Here is a 20,363-nt window from a genome sequence, read left to right as displayed (position 1 = left end):
TTCAATGATTAAGAAGTTGATGTGTTGTTGAATACTCAACCTTGTCGCACTTATATTATTTGAATACTATGATGCTTTAAGCATCAACCATAAAACAATAGTTGAGCATTAATAGCCCCCACTGCAACAAAAACCTAACTGGATCAAGATCTCTTACTTAGAAGTTGCATTATCATGTAAGTCACCGTCCTTCTATAAAATAGGTCAATCCAACTCACAAAGCATCTTTTCTCGCTTTAAACAAACTTTGACGACAATTCAGGCTCTCCCATTTCCATATCTAGTCTTTTGTTCAAAAGAAATAGGACTTAAGAAAATGTAGCCTTTATGAATTCGTTATCTATCATGTTACTTTCCTCTAACAGTAATATAACGACTATTATTCTGAAGATTTTCTACTTTTCAGTTAAACCTTCTTGTAGTCATTTCTTATTACTTTAGGCGATGACTTGTGTGTTAGAAACTATTTGAGTGATCAAAAGATCCTCAAAACATTCTGTCACTCTAGGATATTCCAATCGAATCATCTTGACAGATTCTATTTATATCCATCTTTCATCGTCATTAACCAAGACTTGTCGAGCTACTTAAAAGGAAAATAGCTTGACCTTATTCCTCAAAGAGCTTGTCAAGTACATGCATAATGCATTCTCAAACATTCTTCGTGGAATTATGTCGAGGAAATGGAGGACATGAATCATTGAGTATAAACTCCAAGCTTTCAGCGATGAGAATCTTATCCATTTTCGTTTCCGGTCTACATAATTTAGGCATTCGAGTTTACTTTCTTTAAGGATCGCAGACAAATATTAAATGACATAATGAAGATTTGACAAATAAACTTATTATCACATACTCATGCTCAATACATAATCGCAAATAACCACAAAACAATTATGTATCTTGCAACTGTAAAATTAAAATTTTGTACCCTCAAGCAGAGGTCAATACGCATTAAAATTTTAGCAATTTTACTGGTCACAACATCGACGAATAGTCCAGAGACCGCAGCACGGCATGGCCGCCAAATGTTTCCTAAGCACGACCATCAGATTTAGCATTACAGAATCTTGTTTCTACAATACACACCCATAACAATGCTCATGTGCCGATAACAAAACCAAGCTATCTCATAAGTTCTGTTTGAACTTCTGAAACTTGTAATTTCTTAGGATTATTGTCCCCACAACATGGGTGGCGATAATATTAGAAACTACTTTCTAGTTCATACTATTTATACTTGAGAAGTCTGCCCTTATGAACTTGCTATTTCTTAGGATTATTGTCCCCACAGCATGGGTGGCGATAATATTAGAAACTAGCTTCATAAATTTGCAAACCAACCGATGGAGACCGTATACAACGCACTTGTTGTAATCATCACTTAGATATTTTTATATGGTTTTGCATAATTATCACATAAGCAGATAAAACAGATAATCCACTTAAAATATATAAACACCAAATAAACAGATAAATCCATTTAATGCATGGCATTTAAACGCACATGATAATTATCAAAAAATATTTAATCTAGTCAAGGGAGAATCAATTAAATAATTAGGTTTTATCTTGGATAATAATTATCCAAATTCATTTATGATTTATCAAGATAGAGTCAACTATCTAAATCCACTTAGGATTATTCTAGATTTTATTTCGATAAAATCAAATCCTACAATTCAAGATAACGTTGATCTATGATTATCATTATTTAAATATTGCTAGGATATTACTAGATAGAAACAATTCCATCATAATCCATTAGATAAAAATAAAATCCTATCAACCAAGATTAATATCAATCTCAATTCTATTTAGAATAGACATTTAGAATATATCAAATATTACTTAGGATTTCTTAGATAAATAAATTCATCTAAATCCAATTAAATAAGGATTTTCTTATAGAGTATATATCTTTATCCTAATCTATCTAGGATATAAATCCAAAGGATAAAGATAAAAATTGGATTAATTAATGCTTATTTTAATCCATCTAGGATTTGTCTTAATAGAATTAAATCTATTCAAATCCATAAGATAAAATAAATTAATATAAATGTTTATCCTAATTCATCTAGGATTTATCTTGGAATAAATCCATATAAATCCATAGAATACGATAATATTATATTATAATTGTCCAAATCTATCCAAGATTTATCTAGGAACAAATCCATATAAATCTACAAGACAAGAATAAAATATTATATTATAACTATCCAAATCCATCTAGAATTTATCTATGAATAAATTCATATAAACTCATAGGATAAGAATAAAATAATATTATCAATATCTAAATCCAACTAGGATTTGTCTAGGGATAAATCCACATTAATCCATAGGATATAGATAAAAAATTAGATTGTCATTATCCAAATTTAACTAGGATTCATCTAGGAATCAAATCCCTACAAATCTATAAAGTAAGGATAAAATCTTTAATTAATCCATGATTTAATACAAAATCAAATCTTATAGAATATATAAAATCCATGAAAGATATATTCAAATCTTATTTCTAAATTTATCTTAATTATTTTCCAAAATTAATACCAAGGGTTAGAAACCCTAATCAAATTTGGAAACTGAAGTCACGGAACGAGACATCGTGATGTCGCGCGGCTGCTTACGGAGGGACGCTACTGCTTCGTTTCTGACGCTGCTCCTGCGTCACCTCCGACAGCCTGCTGGGCATCGCAGCAGCTGCTGCCCGGAACTCCGGCGTTGCTTCATCCTCTCCGGCGCCTGCTGTTGCTGCATCGTCATCGCTATTGCGACGTCGGCTTCGTAGCGCTGCAACTCGCTGCGCGCGGAGCTCCCACTGCTCCATAGGCGCTGCATATTCACTGCAGCTGCTGTCACAACAGCCCGCTGACAGCTTGCGACGTTCTCGCAAATCCAATTTCAATTCACGACAATGAATTGTATATTACTAATGATCAAACATTTAATACAATTCAATCACGTAAAGAATCTAATCATATTGAACATATCATGATTAGTAATCATTGCAATACGTCAAAAAAAAAAATTACTTATTATATTCGTGAAGAATATCTCAGCGACGTGCAGCCCCTGGCGCAAGCGCCAACTGCAGGTCCTTTCCGTACTTCGTCGTTTATTGTTGATACAACTAAAACACACCACAAAGAAAACATGCATTCAAGCAATTCACATAACATGAAATTAATCCACATAATCAGAGCTAAAAACTTGTCTCTGATACCAATTCATGGAGTTTGGTGCCCCTTGCACAGTGGAAGAGTTGTACAAAACAAATAAATCAGATACGGATCAATTTGACCGATTATGCGATTAATCAATCCACATGTTAAACCGATAATTGCATGCAAGAACGCAAATAATTCATGTTCATAGAAAGAAAATCCTAAACATGAATACTACGGTTTTAGAGTTACCGATTTGATTCTCCAAAGAATTGACGATTGCTCGCGCCTTCTCCACGATGATCTTCAATACTAGACCACGGATCTTCTGACTGGTTCCCGAACTTTATCTTGATATCAGGGTGGGCTGATCTTATCAAAATACTAGGACTCGAATAGAAAAGACAGAACTTTTTCACGGAGGAGAGCTGGAAATCTCACGGGGGAGAAAATCATGAAAATTTCGACTCCTACTAAAGAGAGGAGAGGGACGAAAATTATCAATGAAAAATATAAGTGTGTTTTCTGTCTCCTTTATTCTCCTATTTATATTAAATTCATATTGGGCCCAGTCAGGGATTTATGGAAGGTTTTGGATATGAGCTCCCCCAATTAGCTTTTTACTAATTAAATTGAACCTCAATTTAATATAAGCTTTTAATTGGAATATTACGAGCAGCCACTACAGAAGTAATATTGCACTCCCCATCCAAATCCGAAATTACAAGTAATCCGGGTTTCCATTATTTATATTATTTATTTCCCACGCTTAAGATATAAATGTTCATTAATTAATTAATATCTGCTATGGACTTAATTAATTAACATCTTATTAATTCCAAGAGTGGACTTAGCAAGAAACACTTATTTATTATTCATAGAGTAGTAAAACTCCAACTGGCCAGTTTCCCGAATAATAAAATGTGAGGACATTATCAAACGAGACTCACCTCGTGCGCGATTCAACATTATAGCAATCCTAGCACCGCTAGATATTAATCACCACTACCCAATATATCAGGATTGGTTGCGAAAAACCCGCACCATTTGATAAGTCAAAGTAGTGCAAAATCAATACCGTATGCTCAATGCTAACGTATGTAGATTAAGAAATAATATTTTATCAAGACCTAGTCTTTCAGTAGATAGCATAAAGACACGTCTTGCTGTTAGATCCATTCGGTGCTATACCACACCAACGTCATCTTATTTCAGAAAGGCTTAGAAATAATCGGACCGACATTGCAACCTTTCACGATAGGTAGTCTACGCCTATCTGGGTTGTGAAATTCTTCTTTTTCTTTTGCAAAGCATTGCATAGAACCGATTGTGTTACCTTAAAGTGGACGACGCCCACAACTAGTCTACTAAGCAAAAGACTTAGACTTTGTTTGCTTCTTATACATTTAAATGTTTATAAAATATCTTATAAATGCACAAGCAAACACAATGTAATAATATACTGATTCTATTCGTGCGAAACTGCTCGAATAAATTTAAATGTAAGATGATTCTAATGAGACGGAATTGACATTAATACCCCTTATTTTTATTTAATAATTTTCTTGATTAAAAATATAATCCATGTGACATTATTTCAACCACTTGATCTCCTAATCTAATGGGTAAGATTTGGTCTTAATTTGGGATTGCTAATTAGTTAGCAATGGATCACTGCCCTCCTAAGTCATAATTAAGATCTCCTAAATATTTTCCATATAATATTAGACGTGATTTAGGAGTAATATTTATTTTCTAAATATTAATCAAATCTTAAACAAAATCATGTAATATTTTGTCATATAATATCTTAAATTCACCCTATACTCTTAATTAAATCCGTCATACCGTAAATAAGGTCCGAAGTTTGATATGCCAAAAATTTTGGTAAAGTAAAAATAGATTTTTACGCATAGAGAATTTTGGGTATGGTACTACTCCACGTAATAAAAAATAAGTTTGAAAGTATAAAAGCTTTTAAATTTAATTAGTCATAAAATAAAAGTTCAAATTTTTAAAATATCATTTTGAACTTTATCGGATATAATGCGTTATATGATTTGTTAGATAAAATTTTATATCTTTGAAATATAGAAAGGACAATTCAATTTGAAATTTCCAAACGTTTTATGATTTCTATAGTTAAAAGATTATATAAATGGAAAATGTTTTTAGTGATATCTTTACAAATATAAAAGGGCAATATGGGAATGAAATAATACATTAATAAGGAAACCAGTTTAACATTTGAGGGCATTTTGAGTGTACAATTTTTTATTAATATATCTTTACTCTACAAAATACTATTCCCTCTGTCCCAAGGTAGATGTCATACTTGGGAGATGTCACGAGATCTTAGGATATGTTATTTTGTGTGTTAAGTGGTGAGAGAAAATATAATTTTACAATTGATGTGAGAGGGAACTTTTTCCAGAAAAAGAAATGTGACATCTTTTTTGGGACAAACTAAATAGGACTATAGACCGGAGGGAGTACTATTTAGGCGTGATTTGTATTAAGCATGATTTTATCATATTTACTTTTTAAATCTTAATTAAAATCTCCTAAGTATTTTCCATATAATATTAGAGAGATTAAATAGGCATAATGAAAATATCCTAGATCTTTTCTATATAATATTAGACGTGATTTATGAATAATGCTTACTTCTAAATCGTAAATAAAATTATATACTAATATTTTTTCATATAATATCGTAAATTCACCCTATAATCTAAATCAAATCACGGTTATAATACTCATTCTCCGTCCACCTTAATTGTCCACTTTTGCTCTTTTCGTCTTCCTTATTAATTGTTCACTTTCACTTTTATTGTAAATGGGAAGTAGACTTTACATTCAACTAACTCATTCTAGTCACATTTTATTATTCAACACGAGATTTTATGTAGTTTTATTTTGGGTGTTAAAGTGGAGAATAAATTAAGGGAGAGGAAATAAAGTAGAGATAAAAAGGTTTTCTACTTTTCGTAATAGGTCATCTTTGTTAGGACAAACCAAAGAGAAAAATGAGCCATTTTCTATAACATCCCGAATTTCCGAACCCTAATTTTAGAGCCCTAAAATTTATTATTGATGACGTGGGAGATGTGAATTATTTGATAAATGGATTTATTGCATGAGTTTCTTTGACCGGGAAGTTTGAAAAGTCAAACTTGTTGGCTATGTGATGTGGCATGTAATTTATTAACTTATGAGGTAAATTATTCGTTTAAGGGTGAGTGAGAATAGTAGGGAAATTTTCCATTAATACTAGCCACCAAAATATTGAGATTTTCTAACCCTTGGACTTTTGGAGGGGGAATTCTATTTTCTAGATTTAATTTATTTCTTGGGATATTTATCCAAATTAAATCCAAACCCCAATTATTCCTTATTTTTATTTGAGAAAATCGAGCCCCTTATTTTTCCTAGGTGATTTTCAAAAATCACCCATGTAGGGAAGGAAATATTATTTTGCTTGTTTAATTGATTTCTTATTTGATTTCCTTCCATACCTAGAATTTAATATTCTACCAAATCTTTCCATACCTCAAGAGATCCTGCCATATCTTATTTTAGTTGATATTAAATATCCATGCCTTATTTAAAAGGCTACTACACGCCTATTTCCCTTCCTCCAATGGGAGAATTTTTATTTTATTTTGCTCCATGATATTTTATTCTACTCCGTAAAATATACCAACCCATAATTTTGGCTAATTAGGAGCCATATATTTCAAAAATTACCATGCTTGATACCCTAGAGCTTATTTTTGGTATTTCTTCTTCCCTACTCCATAATATTGTTTTATTTAATTGTGGAGAATAAATCTTACCAAACATTCTATTTATTTACCTAAAGATTTTATTGAGTTCTATAAATAAGAGAAACCCCTAACCCTAAGCCCCATAATTTTCGCCCCCTACCCCATTATTTTCGCCCCTCCCTCTTCTCCACACTCTCTCAATTTTCTTCTACTTTACTCCATTGATCCTTCATCCTTTGAGAAGAATTAGAGTTTGAGCCTCAAGATTTTTGAAGAACCAAGTCTTTACTCCGTTTCTACCGTTCGTTTTTCTTAAAAAGGTATTCTTATATTAATCTTCTTCTTCTACTCGATTTCTCTCCTTCTAACCGATTAATCGGTATTCTTGAACCCTCGTGCATCTTGTTTGAGTGAAAGTGGGATAAAGGGGATATGGAAATATGTATGCATGAGTGTGCGTGTGTGTGTTGTGTGTATGTTGGCAAAATACTCTTGTGTGACATATATTGATGTTAGATCTAGAGTTGAGATGCTAATAGAACTTATGCGATGAACATGACCTTGATTGATTAATGATGCTAAGATAAATCGGTGGGAAAAAGGGAAAAACGTTGAGACATGCATGAGTTAGGAGTTTGTATTGAATCTGATTTGTGATATGTGCCTATGTGATTAAAAAGGTGAAACCTCAGTTGCGAAGCCGGATAACAAAGGAAAGAACTTACTTGAAACCTAAGCAGTCGAGGTGGGCTTTATTCTTAAACTCTTTTATGTGCAAATATATGAATGTGGAGGAATAAGGGTGGTTTAACTGTTATGTCATGCCTATGTCTGTTTTTGTTGTGATATTGTGCACCTGACGCCTAGTTTGTGAGTTCGCTCCATTGGGCTATAGGGCTATGGATATGTTTATACGAATTCGGGTCTGAGTATGGGCCGCAAACCCAACCAGGCTGTGTACACGAGGGGATCGGGAGCCGTCCTTGCTAGTCGGTCGGTCTCGTGGGCGAAAAGTGTGGCCACACTTTCGTCGCACTATGGAAAGATTGTGATTGTGGAAAATGATGAGAAAAGTGGGGAGTTATTTTGACTGGCCAGTCTATGGAAAATATATTTTTGTGATACTCGTGATATTCTCTTTTAACTGCTTAAAACTCGAGTTCACTTGGTAAGGGTGGCATAACTTATAAAATGTTTTGGCAACGAGTTCACCGAGTATTTCAAAATACTCAGCCCTGCATGTGTTTTCCTTATGTGCAGGTTGAACGATGACGAGCGGTGGCGGGTGTTGAGCAGGATAACTAATTAAGATGGATGTTTTAAACTTCAAGCGTAGTTGTGTCTTCATACATAACTGCTCTTTCTCTTGTTCGTTTTCCGCTGAAATTATTTGAAACACTTTGGTATTTTTTGGATATTTTGCACTTTCCTTCGGTTTAAAGGCCTTAGACCTTCTTGTGGTTTTTATCTTGGAAACTATGTCATACTCTTGAGTTTTTTATCGTAATTTATGATACTTTCCTTTTTCTTATTTAAGCTTCTAGGTTAAGTTGTTGTTTTAAATGCTCTGATAGTTCCTTTAAACTTTTGGTCAAAACTCTTAAAATGAAACCCTAGCCTATGTTGAATTCTTTAAGCCCGTTTTGGTAGCAGTCGCCGCATTTATTGTACCCTAGGAGGGCGGGCTGTTACAGTTGGTATCAGAGCCTCAGTTCTTTCCGCTCTGGACCCAAGAGTCTTTTCAAAAATTTAAGTTGTCCTTGTAATCATTTTTTTTTCTAACGAACTGAATATGGAAGGCTCAACACTGCAACTCGTCTCGTTCAACCATGAAGAAAGAGGTACAAAATATTTCTATGATTGAAACTTTATGCTCTTGGAAATTTCGGTGGAAAGTGTTATTTTTGTGAAAAGCATGCCATAAGTGTTGGAAAAATTGTGAATGTGAAGCGATGCTTCCCGAATGATGATCGGTCGAATGTGTATGAGAACTTGTGAAAATTGTGAAATGCGAATGTGATTACGTGTGATTATGTTGAAATGTTGCGATGCTTAGACCTGGACTTTTGAACCTAGCATGCCTTAGCTATACGATCACAGCGCTTGTATCAACAGTAGAAACGCGGAATAACTAGTATGAGACTTCAAGATATGCTTGAAATTATAGAGTGCCTAAGGAATAGGCCAGACTGAACGTGCTAAAACGTAGTTGTAGGTTGACAACTGCGGTATCACTTTCCTGAGTGATGAAACCAACGAAAATAAGTATATTCCGAACTTTGGTGTGTCCTTACAATGGCGAGATCATACCTAAAATCTAATAAAACTATGCAGTCTTGCATACCAGGCAATCGAAAAAGACTTTGAAGATGCGACCATCAAAAATAGTTATTTTCGACGATACGATGAATCTCAACTTGGAATCCACGGTTTCATAGAACGACGTTACCATGATCAGGCTCGGGAGAAATGTGCGAGGGAGTGCGACCTTCGTAGTTAGAATGACCGATTTTTTTTTTAAATCAACAGTACTTACTTGGATCCTAAGTTCTTTTCGGGACGTTTTGAATGACCATGAGCCCTTATCTATTTAAACACCTTGGTTGACTCACAATTTGCAAGTGACATCCCTTATTTCTTTTCTTATATCGAGTCATGACTCACTTGGCTTGAAATTGTGTTTGCCCTTGTAACCTTGGGCCTCTTGCTTGAGTAGTATTCTTTAATTCATAAGAACGATATCTGATTTTATGAGCTTCTGTCACTGAACTTCATTCCTAAAATTGTTTGTAGTTATGATCTTCAGTATGATCACATTCAGACCTGTTTTTCTTCAAAAGATGGAATATTCTTCTTGGAACTTTGGTTCACTCCTTTATTTTGTAACCATGTTTGTGGCAAGCTCTTTCTGGCAGAAGTGAAATTCTTTTTAGCTCGGTTTTGATTTTTCTTTCCTCAGCACCAAGTTAAGGCTATCATGTTCTCTTCTTCCTTAACGGTTCTGAAAAGTTCCAATCAATTCGAGTTACCCTCAACAAAACCGTTGAACCATTATCAGTGCTACTTCATGACATTTGTCTATATTTCTAAATTCTGACGCGACTGATTGTTTTAGGCCTTGACATGTTTGATCAATAACCGCTGTCCAAATTTTTTGCAAATTTTGATCGGACAGTCTGGTATGGAATTTGAGATTTCTAAAGCTTTTATTCACCCCTTTTCGCATTTGCGTCACCCCTTTTCGTTCGTTGTACTGAGACTCCTTTGAGACCACATTTTGAGATTCTATGGGGAATTCGCACCTTTTATCTCGCTATGAGCTACTTCTAGTTTTTTCTACCTTATTGCGTGAACCTACTTGTCCGTTCTATTTTCTTCCAAGTATCTTTCATCTTGTTGTGCAACTTGATTATGTCTTTTCTTGCGCAATTGTTTTCCTACAATAATATGTTAATTAAATTTCAACAAAAAATGATTGCTTTAGGAATCTTACTCTTTCTTTTTTTGTGTTGTTAAAATGTAGTAATATATCTCTTTGTCTTCTTGGTTTAATCTTGTTGTTATTCTTACAATTCATTCGTTGAATGGAGAGCATAGGGCAAGGGTACTCCTTTTCTCGGCACGAGTTCTCGTTTTTATCTCCTCCATATTGTTCGTCTTGTTACCACCTTTTTTCTTGGCATCCACTTCCTCAACCACTTGTTCCTGTATGTCACATGCATTACATTTTTTCACAATAACACAATAGACATTTATATATCTAAGGGGCTCTATTTATAATAATACCTCTTCAAGGGTATTCAGCTAATATAATATCTACCAATTTTATACATAACATTTTCCAGAATATCAACATATAAAAAAATATATTCCTTTCGACCTTCAGATTCTTCGTCTGTTCCCTTGGCTTCATTGTCAAACTCCTCATTTTCTGCTCCATGATAGAATGTAGGAGTGGGTGGTTTGTCTTCATCCTTTTCATTGTATCACAAATGTTAAAAAAAAGTTGAATTAGTAATTTTTTAAACATTAAATAAGTTAATGAGATTTAAAATAAATAAATAAATAAATTGTTCCGACTAACTTACTTCTGGAAAATCTTCATTGAAGCTGAAACTTGGGAACTCTTCCTTGTTTGCCAATTTTTTACTCTCTCGTGCCGCCTTCAAAAGGATACTTATCCATTCTAGCCAATCAGTGTTTTCACATTTCTCCCGTGACATAGCCTGGCTGAGTGAATCCACTGGGTCCATCTCCTCGTCACTTCTTCTATCTTTCATTCCAATTGTATTACGTATAGTATCACAAACAATCTTGAAGCAATCCATTTTTCTGACATCAAGAGGAGTATCTTGTAGAACTCTCACCACTGTTACCAAAGCATCTCCCATGGATTTCGTTGCTTTCATTACATTGTTCATATGTTTTTCTTCCCTCTTGGTTGAGCTGCTTGTCTCACTTTCACTCTGTTTTCCTTTTCCCTCATTTTCTTCTTCAGTAATATCAATGATAATAGGCTTTGCATTTGGATTATATCTTTTATCCATGCGCCCACATCCAAATTTTCCCACCTTCAACTCAGCGTCCAGTCTCTTCATCAAATTTTCAGTATTCCAGCCCTTGTAGGTAGGATAGGTGCGAGGAACTGTGCGGGAGAAATGTATTACCCTATCCACGTAGAATAGCTGCACAATTCGAAATAATATTTCAAATTTCAATATAAGTTTATGATAATATCAGTAATGTAGTACAAAGATGTTCTTATAAAAATCTTACCACCAAGAATGAAATTGGTCCACTGAAAGGTGATTTTTTTTCTGAATTTGTCCAAAGCACATGTTCTCGATCCAAAATTGACATCAAATATCCACACCAGTTTATATCCCTGATATTTTCCACTTCATTTATGAAGTGTTGAATCTTAGGCTTGATATTTCCACAGGTTGAAGTCTCAATCAGTGCTCCCTCCACTAATAGCAAGAAAATCTTCTTGAACATCTCACCTCCAATTACGTTTTTCATCATAACTTTCTCAACAGCTTTCTGGTTCATATTCCACTTTCCACGTGTAAAACCTTTTGCTACATCATCCATCAATGTATGCCCTGTTGTCTTCCTAGTAGCCCTCGCAACAGGTTGTCTGCCCTTGGGGAATCCTAGAGTCATCTGGACATCTTCTTCTTCGATATACAATATTCTCTTATTAGCCAAACGTATACCACGACATACTAGGTCATAGTTATCCAGTATCCAGTAGGCTAATTTACCTGGTATCCTTTTAACTTTGAACTGGAGTAATGCCCCAAATCCCATTTCCTTCACAGCAGCTTTTTGCCTATCATTTAAACGTCCCAACATATCAACAAAATCTTTGGTTGTCTTCTTTATGTTCAATGTTTCTGTCTCCTCCTCATCTTTTTCTTTCACCGCCTTTATAGTTTATTTCTTCATCTTCTGTTCCCCCACCTTTTCCTTCTTTTTTTCTGACTTCTCTCCATGTTCTACCTTTTCCGTTTCTTCTTAAGAATTGCCATCAACTTCCTTTTTATCCCCCTGTTTCTGTTTTGCTGCTTTTGCCTTTTTAACTTTTTCAACAAAAGACATTAAGTTCTCATTGTTTTCAAAGTCACCATCTTCCTCTGGTCTAGATCGTTTCCCTGTGGCTGTAATTTTGGTAAACATAAACCATGATTAATTTAGAAACAAACTCATGACAAGTACTACAATCATTCTAACATGCTGTTGAATTCACAAATATCAACATACAACATACATTTAGCTAAGACATCATCAACACATATCTAACTCAATATCAACATAGGGCTTACCCATTATCAACATTTAGCTAAGACATCATCAGCATATACCTTACCCAATATCAACATATAGCTTACCCAATATCAACATAGGGCTTACCCATTATCAACATTTAGCTAAGACATCATCAGCATATAGCTTACCCAATATCAATATAGGGCTTACCCATTATCAACATTTAGCTAAGACATCATCAGCATATACCTTACCCAATATCAACATATAGCTTACCCAATATCAATATAGGGTTTACCCATTATCAACATTTAGCTAAGACATCATCAGCATATAGCTTACCCAATATCAACATATAGCTTACACTTCATCAACATATAGCTTACCTAATATCAACATTTAGCTACCTCAATATACATATTTGTACTAGATACAAAAGCTTTCTAATATTAACAGAACTTCTAAATAATTCATTATAGCTTCAATCTTTCAGAAAATGAAGATTCACATTCTCATACGCTATCAAATCAGAAATCAATCTACCAACAATACAACTACAGAAGCTTATAAACATATTTCACTAAAATTTGAACCCTAATTCTTTATTGAAATCTGAAATCTCAAACTGCAATGCGAAAAATCAGAAATCGTTAAATCAAATTGAAAAATACCTTTCGATTCAGCAGGAGCATTTTCTATTGAAACCATTGCACCTTTTTTGAAGTCGTTCACTACAAAATAAATCTATTAGTTTCATTTCTATTGAAAATTTAGCAAGTTTAAAGAAAATTTTAGAGTTTAAATTTCATATATACCGTCGGTTTTCTTCAAATCTGTGAATCTGCCCTAGGTTGAGCTTTTCTTCGTAGGAGAAGGTGAGTTTTCGAGCTGTTCTTCTGTATTTGAGTGAGAGATATGTGTTTTGAAGTAGTGAATCTGGTTTTGGACGGCGAAAGAGATTGAAAGAGGAAATGACGTGAACGGCGACGAGATTGATAGATTCAGAGAGAAAATGTAGTGAATGGGGATTAGATTGAGAGATTCAGAGAGAAAATTATGAGAGATTTGAGAAAATTCTGAGAAAACGAGGCGACATATTGAGAGAGAAAATGGAGTGAATGGTATGGTTGTTGAAGGTGGAGTGAATGGTTTGAGAAATGAAATTGAATGTGCACGTTGAATTTTATGTAAATTGTCCATTTTACCCTTTCGTTGAGATTGTTAATTCAATGTATTGATATTTTTTTAATTCAATCTCAGCCTTTGATTTTTAGATCAAAGGGTCCATATTTAGTCTCAATTTGGGATTAAAGCTCAAAAATCTTGTTCCTATTTATTAAAGCTCAAAATCTTGTTCACAGAATAAACCCTAATCTGCTGCTTCTAAGTGTGATTGAGTTCTCCATTAATGGAGAAAGATTTCTTCACAAATCTACCATCAGAAATCATCACCGACATCCTCTCACGCCTCTATTTCCGAAGCATTTCAATCAGCAAATGTGTTTGCAAATCATGGCTCAATCTGCTCGAATCCGAAGATTTCAAAATTAAAACCCCACCGGACCTAGTTTGCTTGAAGTCGATGAGGACAAACCTGTCTCGTTGCACGATTTGTGAACTTGAAGACGAAGCCGATTTGAAGAGTCACGATATTCTCTACTTTCCGTTCATAGATTTCAATACACCTAACGGAAGCAGAAGAATGAAATTTATATCGTGCTCCGCCCTCCTAAGGAATACACCTCACTTTATAAGTCTATTTTTTATTTTTGCGTGAGCAAAATAAGTGGGCAATATAAGGTGGTCTATATAATCTTTGAATCCGACTATTTTCAAGTATACACCCTTGGAACAGGAATATGGAGGCGCGTTGAAACTGGCGTTGCTTCTAGTTTAACATACTTTTCTTATGAACATGTTGAATGTAATGGCAACCTCCATTGGTTAGTACAAGATTTGGGTCAATACTACTTTCGGATTCTAAGTTTTGATGTTGAAACAGAATGTTTTAGCATCTTCTCAACTCCTCCGGCTCTTCCTTTAGATGTAGTTGTGGACTGTAAATTGGAGTTTACTGTTCTAAGGGACTGCCTATGTCTTTGTTACACACGGGACTATGAAATTATCATCTAGCTGATGAAAGAATAACGAGTTAAGGAACCTTGGACCATAAAGTACAAGTTGAGTACTGTTGGTTTTGATGCCTATGGTGGTTGGGTTGACACGCTTGTTTTCCCTATCAAAGTTTTCAAAGGTGGCGACGTTTATATGCTGCTGAACCGAAATGACCTCATCTACTACTCCAACAAGACAAGAACTACTCAACGAGTAGGTATGTTTAATGATGCAGATGCAGGGTATTTCCTTAACTTTGCCGCGATTTTCACACCTAGCCTTTTCTCACTAAAGAGTTTCGGATTAGAGAATGTGATCTCGTTCTAAATCACAATGTTAGTCTATATTTGTGTCTTGGTCGTGTTCGTGTAAAACAGTACAATTGTACAAGGTTTCTTTATTGTGTGGTTTCTATATCTCACTTCCCCTACCAAAAAGTAGTAAAAATGAAGTGAGACGATTAATATGCGACGGACCAAATGTAAAACTAGAACACATATTGTGGGACAGAGGGAGTATTATTTATTCATTGTTTCATTGCATAACATTTCTGTTTTAGCATAAACTATTCATTGCTATGGTCTTTGCAGTTGTACCAGATGAGTTTATGTTGAATGTTTTTATTATCGTGTGGTGTTCGCCTGTTCGGATATGACCATTTGATGCTTTGTTGTTATCTTGCTAGAGTGATTTCAAGTTTTGGTATTTCACCCATGCCCGCATTTTAAAAATAGGACCGAATATTTAAGACTGCTTGAATGATGATGAAAAGAAAGTTAATAAGATGTAGTACTACTATTTTTGGATTACAATCTAGCTAGTTCAAATGATGATGAAAAGAAATTTAATTTGTAAGACGATTTGCCTTAAACTAATAAGTTGAAAGTATATAGGACTATACAGTAATTAATTAACTACTCCTCCACCCACTAATGATGGCCACATTCTTGAGTGGAAGGAGATTTTAGGAAGTGTTGTTAGGTGGAATAAAGTAGACCGGAAAAAGGTAGTTGGATATTTTAATAAGGAGAGACGAGATAGGAGGTTATTTTCAAAATTGAAAAGTGGTCATCTTCATTGAGACAAACAAAAGGAGAAAATTGGCCATCTTGAATGCGACAAAGGGATTAATGATCATTTTAACTAATAGTACTTAGTACTAGTCGAATTATGCCAAAAATATGTTCAGAGTACACTAGTGGTCAAACAAAAATCAAAAGACTTTCTTAATAGGAAGGCAAGAGTCTTTTTACCTCCATACTTTTCTAATTCATTTCACAACATATGCAACCCGTTTATTAAACAAATTTATAAATTTCACAAAATGAAGAAACATTTCTTCACAAATTATTTTCCATATTTTCCATATAATATTAGTCATGATTTAGGCCTGATATTTATTTTCTAAATCTTAATCAAATCTTCAATAAAATCTTGTTTTTTTCATATAATATCATAAATTTATGCTATAATCTTAATCAAATCACGATTATAAAGATTTTATAGATAAATCTTCAAATCTGTTCATATACTTCATATTTTATTTTAATTTTCGTTAACTGACGCCAATATCACTAAATCATGTAACTAAATCACGCCTAATCATCAAAATTGATAGCTCGCGTATTTCAATATATAAAATATCAACAAAAGGGTAAAACAGTCAATCTGATATACTGTAATAATTTTCACTATTTTTTATATCACTATAACGTACTACAAATCTCAACGCAGTAACATAAGAATATCATTACAAATATCATTGAAAATATCAATACAATTTTATTGATATTGTACATGCATTATATTTGTTGATGCATTTATTGATATAAAATATTATTGTCAACGTATACGAAAATTGAAATAAAAATTATAAATTTTCTTCATCCGATCATCGTATTAGCTTTAATTTGATATGATTTTAAAAGAAAGACAAAGGAAACGCATGTAGAAGTATAAAAACTGATGACAAGAATACTCAATTTCTACCAATAATGGAGGTTGATTACTTCACAAATCTACCATCAGAAATCACCACCGAAATCCTGTCACGCCTCTCTATGAGAAGCCTTGCTATCAGCAAATTCGTTTGCAAATCATGGCATGATCTGTTTGATTTCGTCAAATCCAAAATCAAAACCCCACCCGCCCTAGTTCTATTTTACGAGGGTGCACGATTTTCGAAATTGAAGACGAAGACGAAGCCGATCTGGAGAGCCATGATCTCCGCAACCATCCGCTCACAGATTTGGAGATCCCTTACGGAAGCACGATCGATTGAAGGTATCACTGCTAATGGATTGCTTCTTCTCTACTCACCATCAGTTAATGGTATTTGCATATGCAATCTGATCACTCGTGAATATACTGAGCTTGGTTACCCTGATGGCTACACTCCGTTCCATTCGTTGCAATTGCAATTTGGATTCGGTGTGAGCAAAATAAGTGGGCAACATAAGGTGGTCTGCAACAATAAAAACACCGACTGTCATTATGTATACACCGTCGGAACCAGAACATGGCGGTGCGTTGAAGCCGGAGCTGCTCCTGGTGTCAGGTTCTGGGGTCAACCCATTTTATGTAATGGCAACCTCTATTGGAGAGTATTTGATTCGAGGATCCACATATGGCTTTGCTGTGGTTTTGATGTTGAAATAGAATGTTTTAGCATCTTCTCTTTTCCTCCCCCTATAGGAGATGGATGGAGGAATTTATCTGTTTTGAGGGACTGCCTGTGTTATTCTTATTATAACGGATGCCAAGATGAAATTGTCATCTGGATGATGAAGGAATACCAAGTCCATGAATCTTGGACCACAGAGTACAAGATGAGTACTAGTGGTTCAGATTTATCTTTTCGTGCGACATGAGAGGGCAAAACAATTCCCACATTGGAGAATGAACAAGACTTGCAAGTGTATAAATGGGCTACCCCTACTCCATTAGTATGAGGCCTTTTGGGGAGTACCCCAAGAGCAAAACCGTGAGGGCTACCTGTAACGCCCCCACTTTTTGGACCCTAATTTTCGAACAGTAAAAAGAAAAAAAAATTGTGTTTAATGCAGTGAAGTCCGTGAATTAATTGGCAAGTATATTTTGAGTATTTGCTATTCTTGTGACCTAATTTGATTTAGGTTTGAATGTGAGTTGATGGAATTAATTTTGTTTATATAAATAATTCTTTTCCATGAGGAATATTTATTGGACTCAATTTCGTATTGGATCCGATAAATTTAATAAATAATACAAGTCCAATCTTGCGAAAAATAAATTGTGGGCTACACAATTTGAAATAAAATACTTAGGGTCTTGAGCCCAAATTAATATAATTAAATCTTACGCTACCTAAATTCTTTTTCTTGAGCTAGAAGGTATAATTTGAAATACGCCAAAATCAATCCTCCTCCAATCTTTCACGCTTTACTCCATAATCTGCAAATCATGTTCCAAAAATAAACCTCCAATTATCCTTAAATTTCTTTATTTTGAGAATCAATCACCATAAATTACCACCTCTAAATACACGGCTATATATTCTTTTACCCTAATCTGTTCCTTCACCCTCTCCATAACCGTTCCCCACCCTACAGAATATCTTCCCAGAATAAATCATCTATCCATCAAGCAGTATATAAATCCACATACCCTAATTCCCCACCGCCGCTCACTCGCACAAGTCACAACACCATTCTTTCACAATCTCAAACACTCCAACAGTGACGAATTCGACAGAGAAGAAGCATCACCCAACGCCTTCATCTCCTTCCCGTCGCCGACGCTAGACTCCGAAACTTGGAGGAGCAAAAGAAAGCGGCAGCAACAACAACTCGTCCATCCACCAATCTTCTCCACGTGCAAACGGTATACACCTCCCTCACCCAAACCTGACTTCTTACTACTGCATCCATGCATCGCACCCTAATCTGTAATCAATCTTCAAATCGAATAAATCGAAACAAACCAAATTAAAGAATCGGACTTTAATTCATGAAACCAATTGCATAACTTATCTGCGGGGTTATCCGGGGTGAAATCGGGGTTGCCGGGACGAGGCACAGTGGACAGCGACTGCCCAAACTGACCCGGACAGCAACGGCGCCGAATTGGGGCCGACAGCGGCTGATCTGGAAGCAGAGCCGATGATTCTGGAACCGCGATGATCGAAGGCTGGCGACGCACGAACAGCAGCAGAGGTCGACGAGAGCTGCTCCAGTTTTTGGGTTAAATTGTGGAGAGTGGAAGAGAAATCAATAGAAGGAGTGATGGGTTTTGGGATTCTGCTTCTTCAAAACAGTAACTGCAAATTGGGGAAGAAAGATGAGGGAGAGAGAAGGGGGTATACGCATGTGGATTGGGAGTATTCTTTTTCTTGTTTAACTATTCTTTAATATTTTAGACTTGGGCTCCTACAAAATTTTATTTGAGTCAGGAGGTATTATTGGCTTGGGCAGTATTCATGTTTATCTTTGGGCAATAATTACTTGGATTGAAATAGAGTTAATTAAATCTACGGGGACTGAATTATCTCTTGCAATTTTTGTTGGGGACGTGCGCGATGCTTTTGGTGACCGAAACTAATCGAACGAATTAAGTTTATAATCGGAGAAAAAAATTTGTAATCCGATCGATAAAAATAATCGAAGCCTTAGGATGCATGCATCTTATTTATTTATTTGATCCATGATGTTGATCTATGTGTTATTTAAATTCAAAGGTGATATCTTGCAAGTGAATCGTGATCGCAATGAAAGAATATATTTCGGATTAAACACACGAGGTGGGCTCTCTTTTTAAATAAGGACAATGTCCTAACTATTTTATGGATGGGAATGAAATGCGAAACTGTTTATCATGCCGTACTTTATTTTAACGTGCCTATCTGAAATGGCTTTGCCATTTATTATTTAAATCGAATTCGGGTCCTTGTAGGGCCGCAAACCCTACTTGGATTAGTGTACACCTATGGTAGACCGTGTGTCAGCGTACGGGTTGGCCGGTCTAGTGACTTGGTTTGTGGCCACATTCCAAGTCATGTATGAGCAGATATGGTAAACGTCTATGGGAAAATGATTGCGCAGTCGTGATTTTGAACAATGGAATATTTTGGTGCCTCGGGTCTTTCAAAAGCTAAAACCCCGATGGTGACCTAACAATGGCATGATAAATATAAATATTTTTGATAACTTGTTTTGCATCAAGTACTCAGCCCTGCATATGTTTTCCTTACGTGCAGGTTGAGCGGCGGCGAGCTAGGGGTGGTGTTGAGTCGAACCTGAATTATTGTTGGATTTTATTTTGAACTCCGAGGGTCATCGTGTCTTCATACACGACGTCACTCTTACTCTTGGATGCTTCCGCTGAGATAATACTATTTTTCACAACTATGTTTTGAACCCTTTTACTCTTGAATTATAAATGATGATAATTGTTGATCTTGGATTTAAAACCTAAGCATTTACTCTGATTTTTCCCTCGACATTTGAATATTAATTATCTTTGTCAAACTCTTTATTGAAACCCTAGAAAATTC

At 35.0% G+C, this 20,363-nt stretch overlaps 1 protein-coding gene across 1 annotated transcript; it reads left to right on the top strand.

Moving 5' to 3' along the window:
• The first annotated feature begins 16,827 nt into the window (after positions 1–16,827).
• On the top strand, positions 16,828–17,703 carry LOC125199589 (F-box protein At3g07870-like). Its single transcript, XM_048097563.1, has one exon. The coding sequence runs from the start codon at positions 16,828–16,830 to the stop codon at positions 17,701–17,703; it is 876 nt and encodes a 291-aa protein (XP_047953520.1).
• Positions 17,704–20,363: the final 2,660 nt, after the last annotated feature.

This window comes from Salvia hispanica, unplaced genomic scaffold (assembly GCF_023119035.1).
Source record: "Salvia hispanica cultivar TCC Black 2014 unplaced genomic scaffold, UniMelb_Shisp_WGS_1.0 HiC_scaffold_567, whole genome shotgun sequence".
Lineage (NCBI taxonomy): Eukaryota > Viridiplantae > Streptophyta > Magnoliopsida > Lamiales > Lamiaceae > Salvia > Salvia hispanica.
Note: the sequence above shows the minus strand (reverse complement) of the source record. Positions and strands in the feature narration are given on the sequence as shown.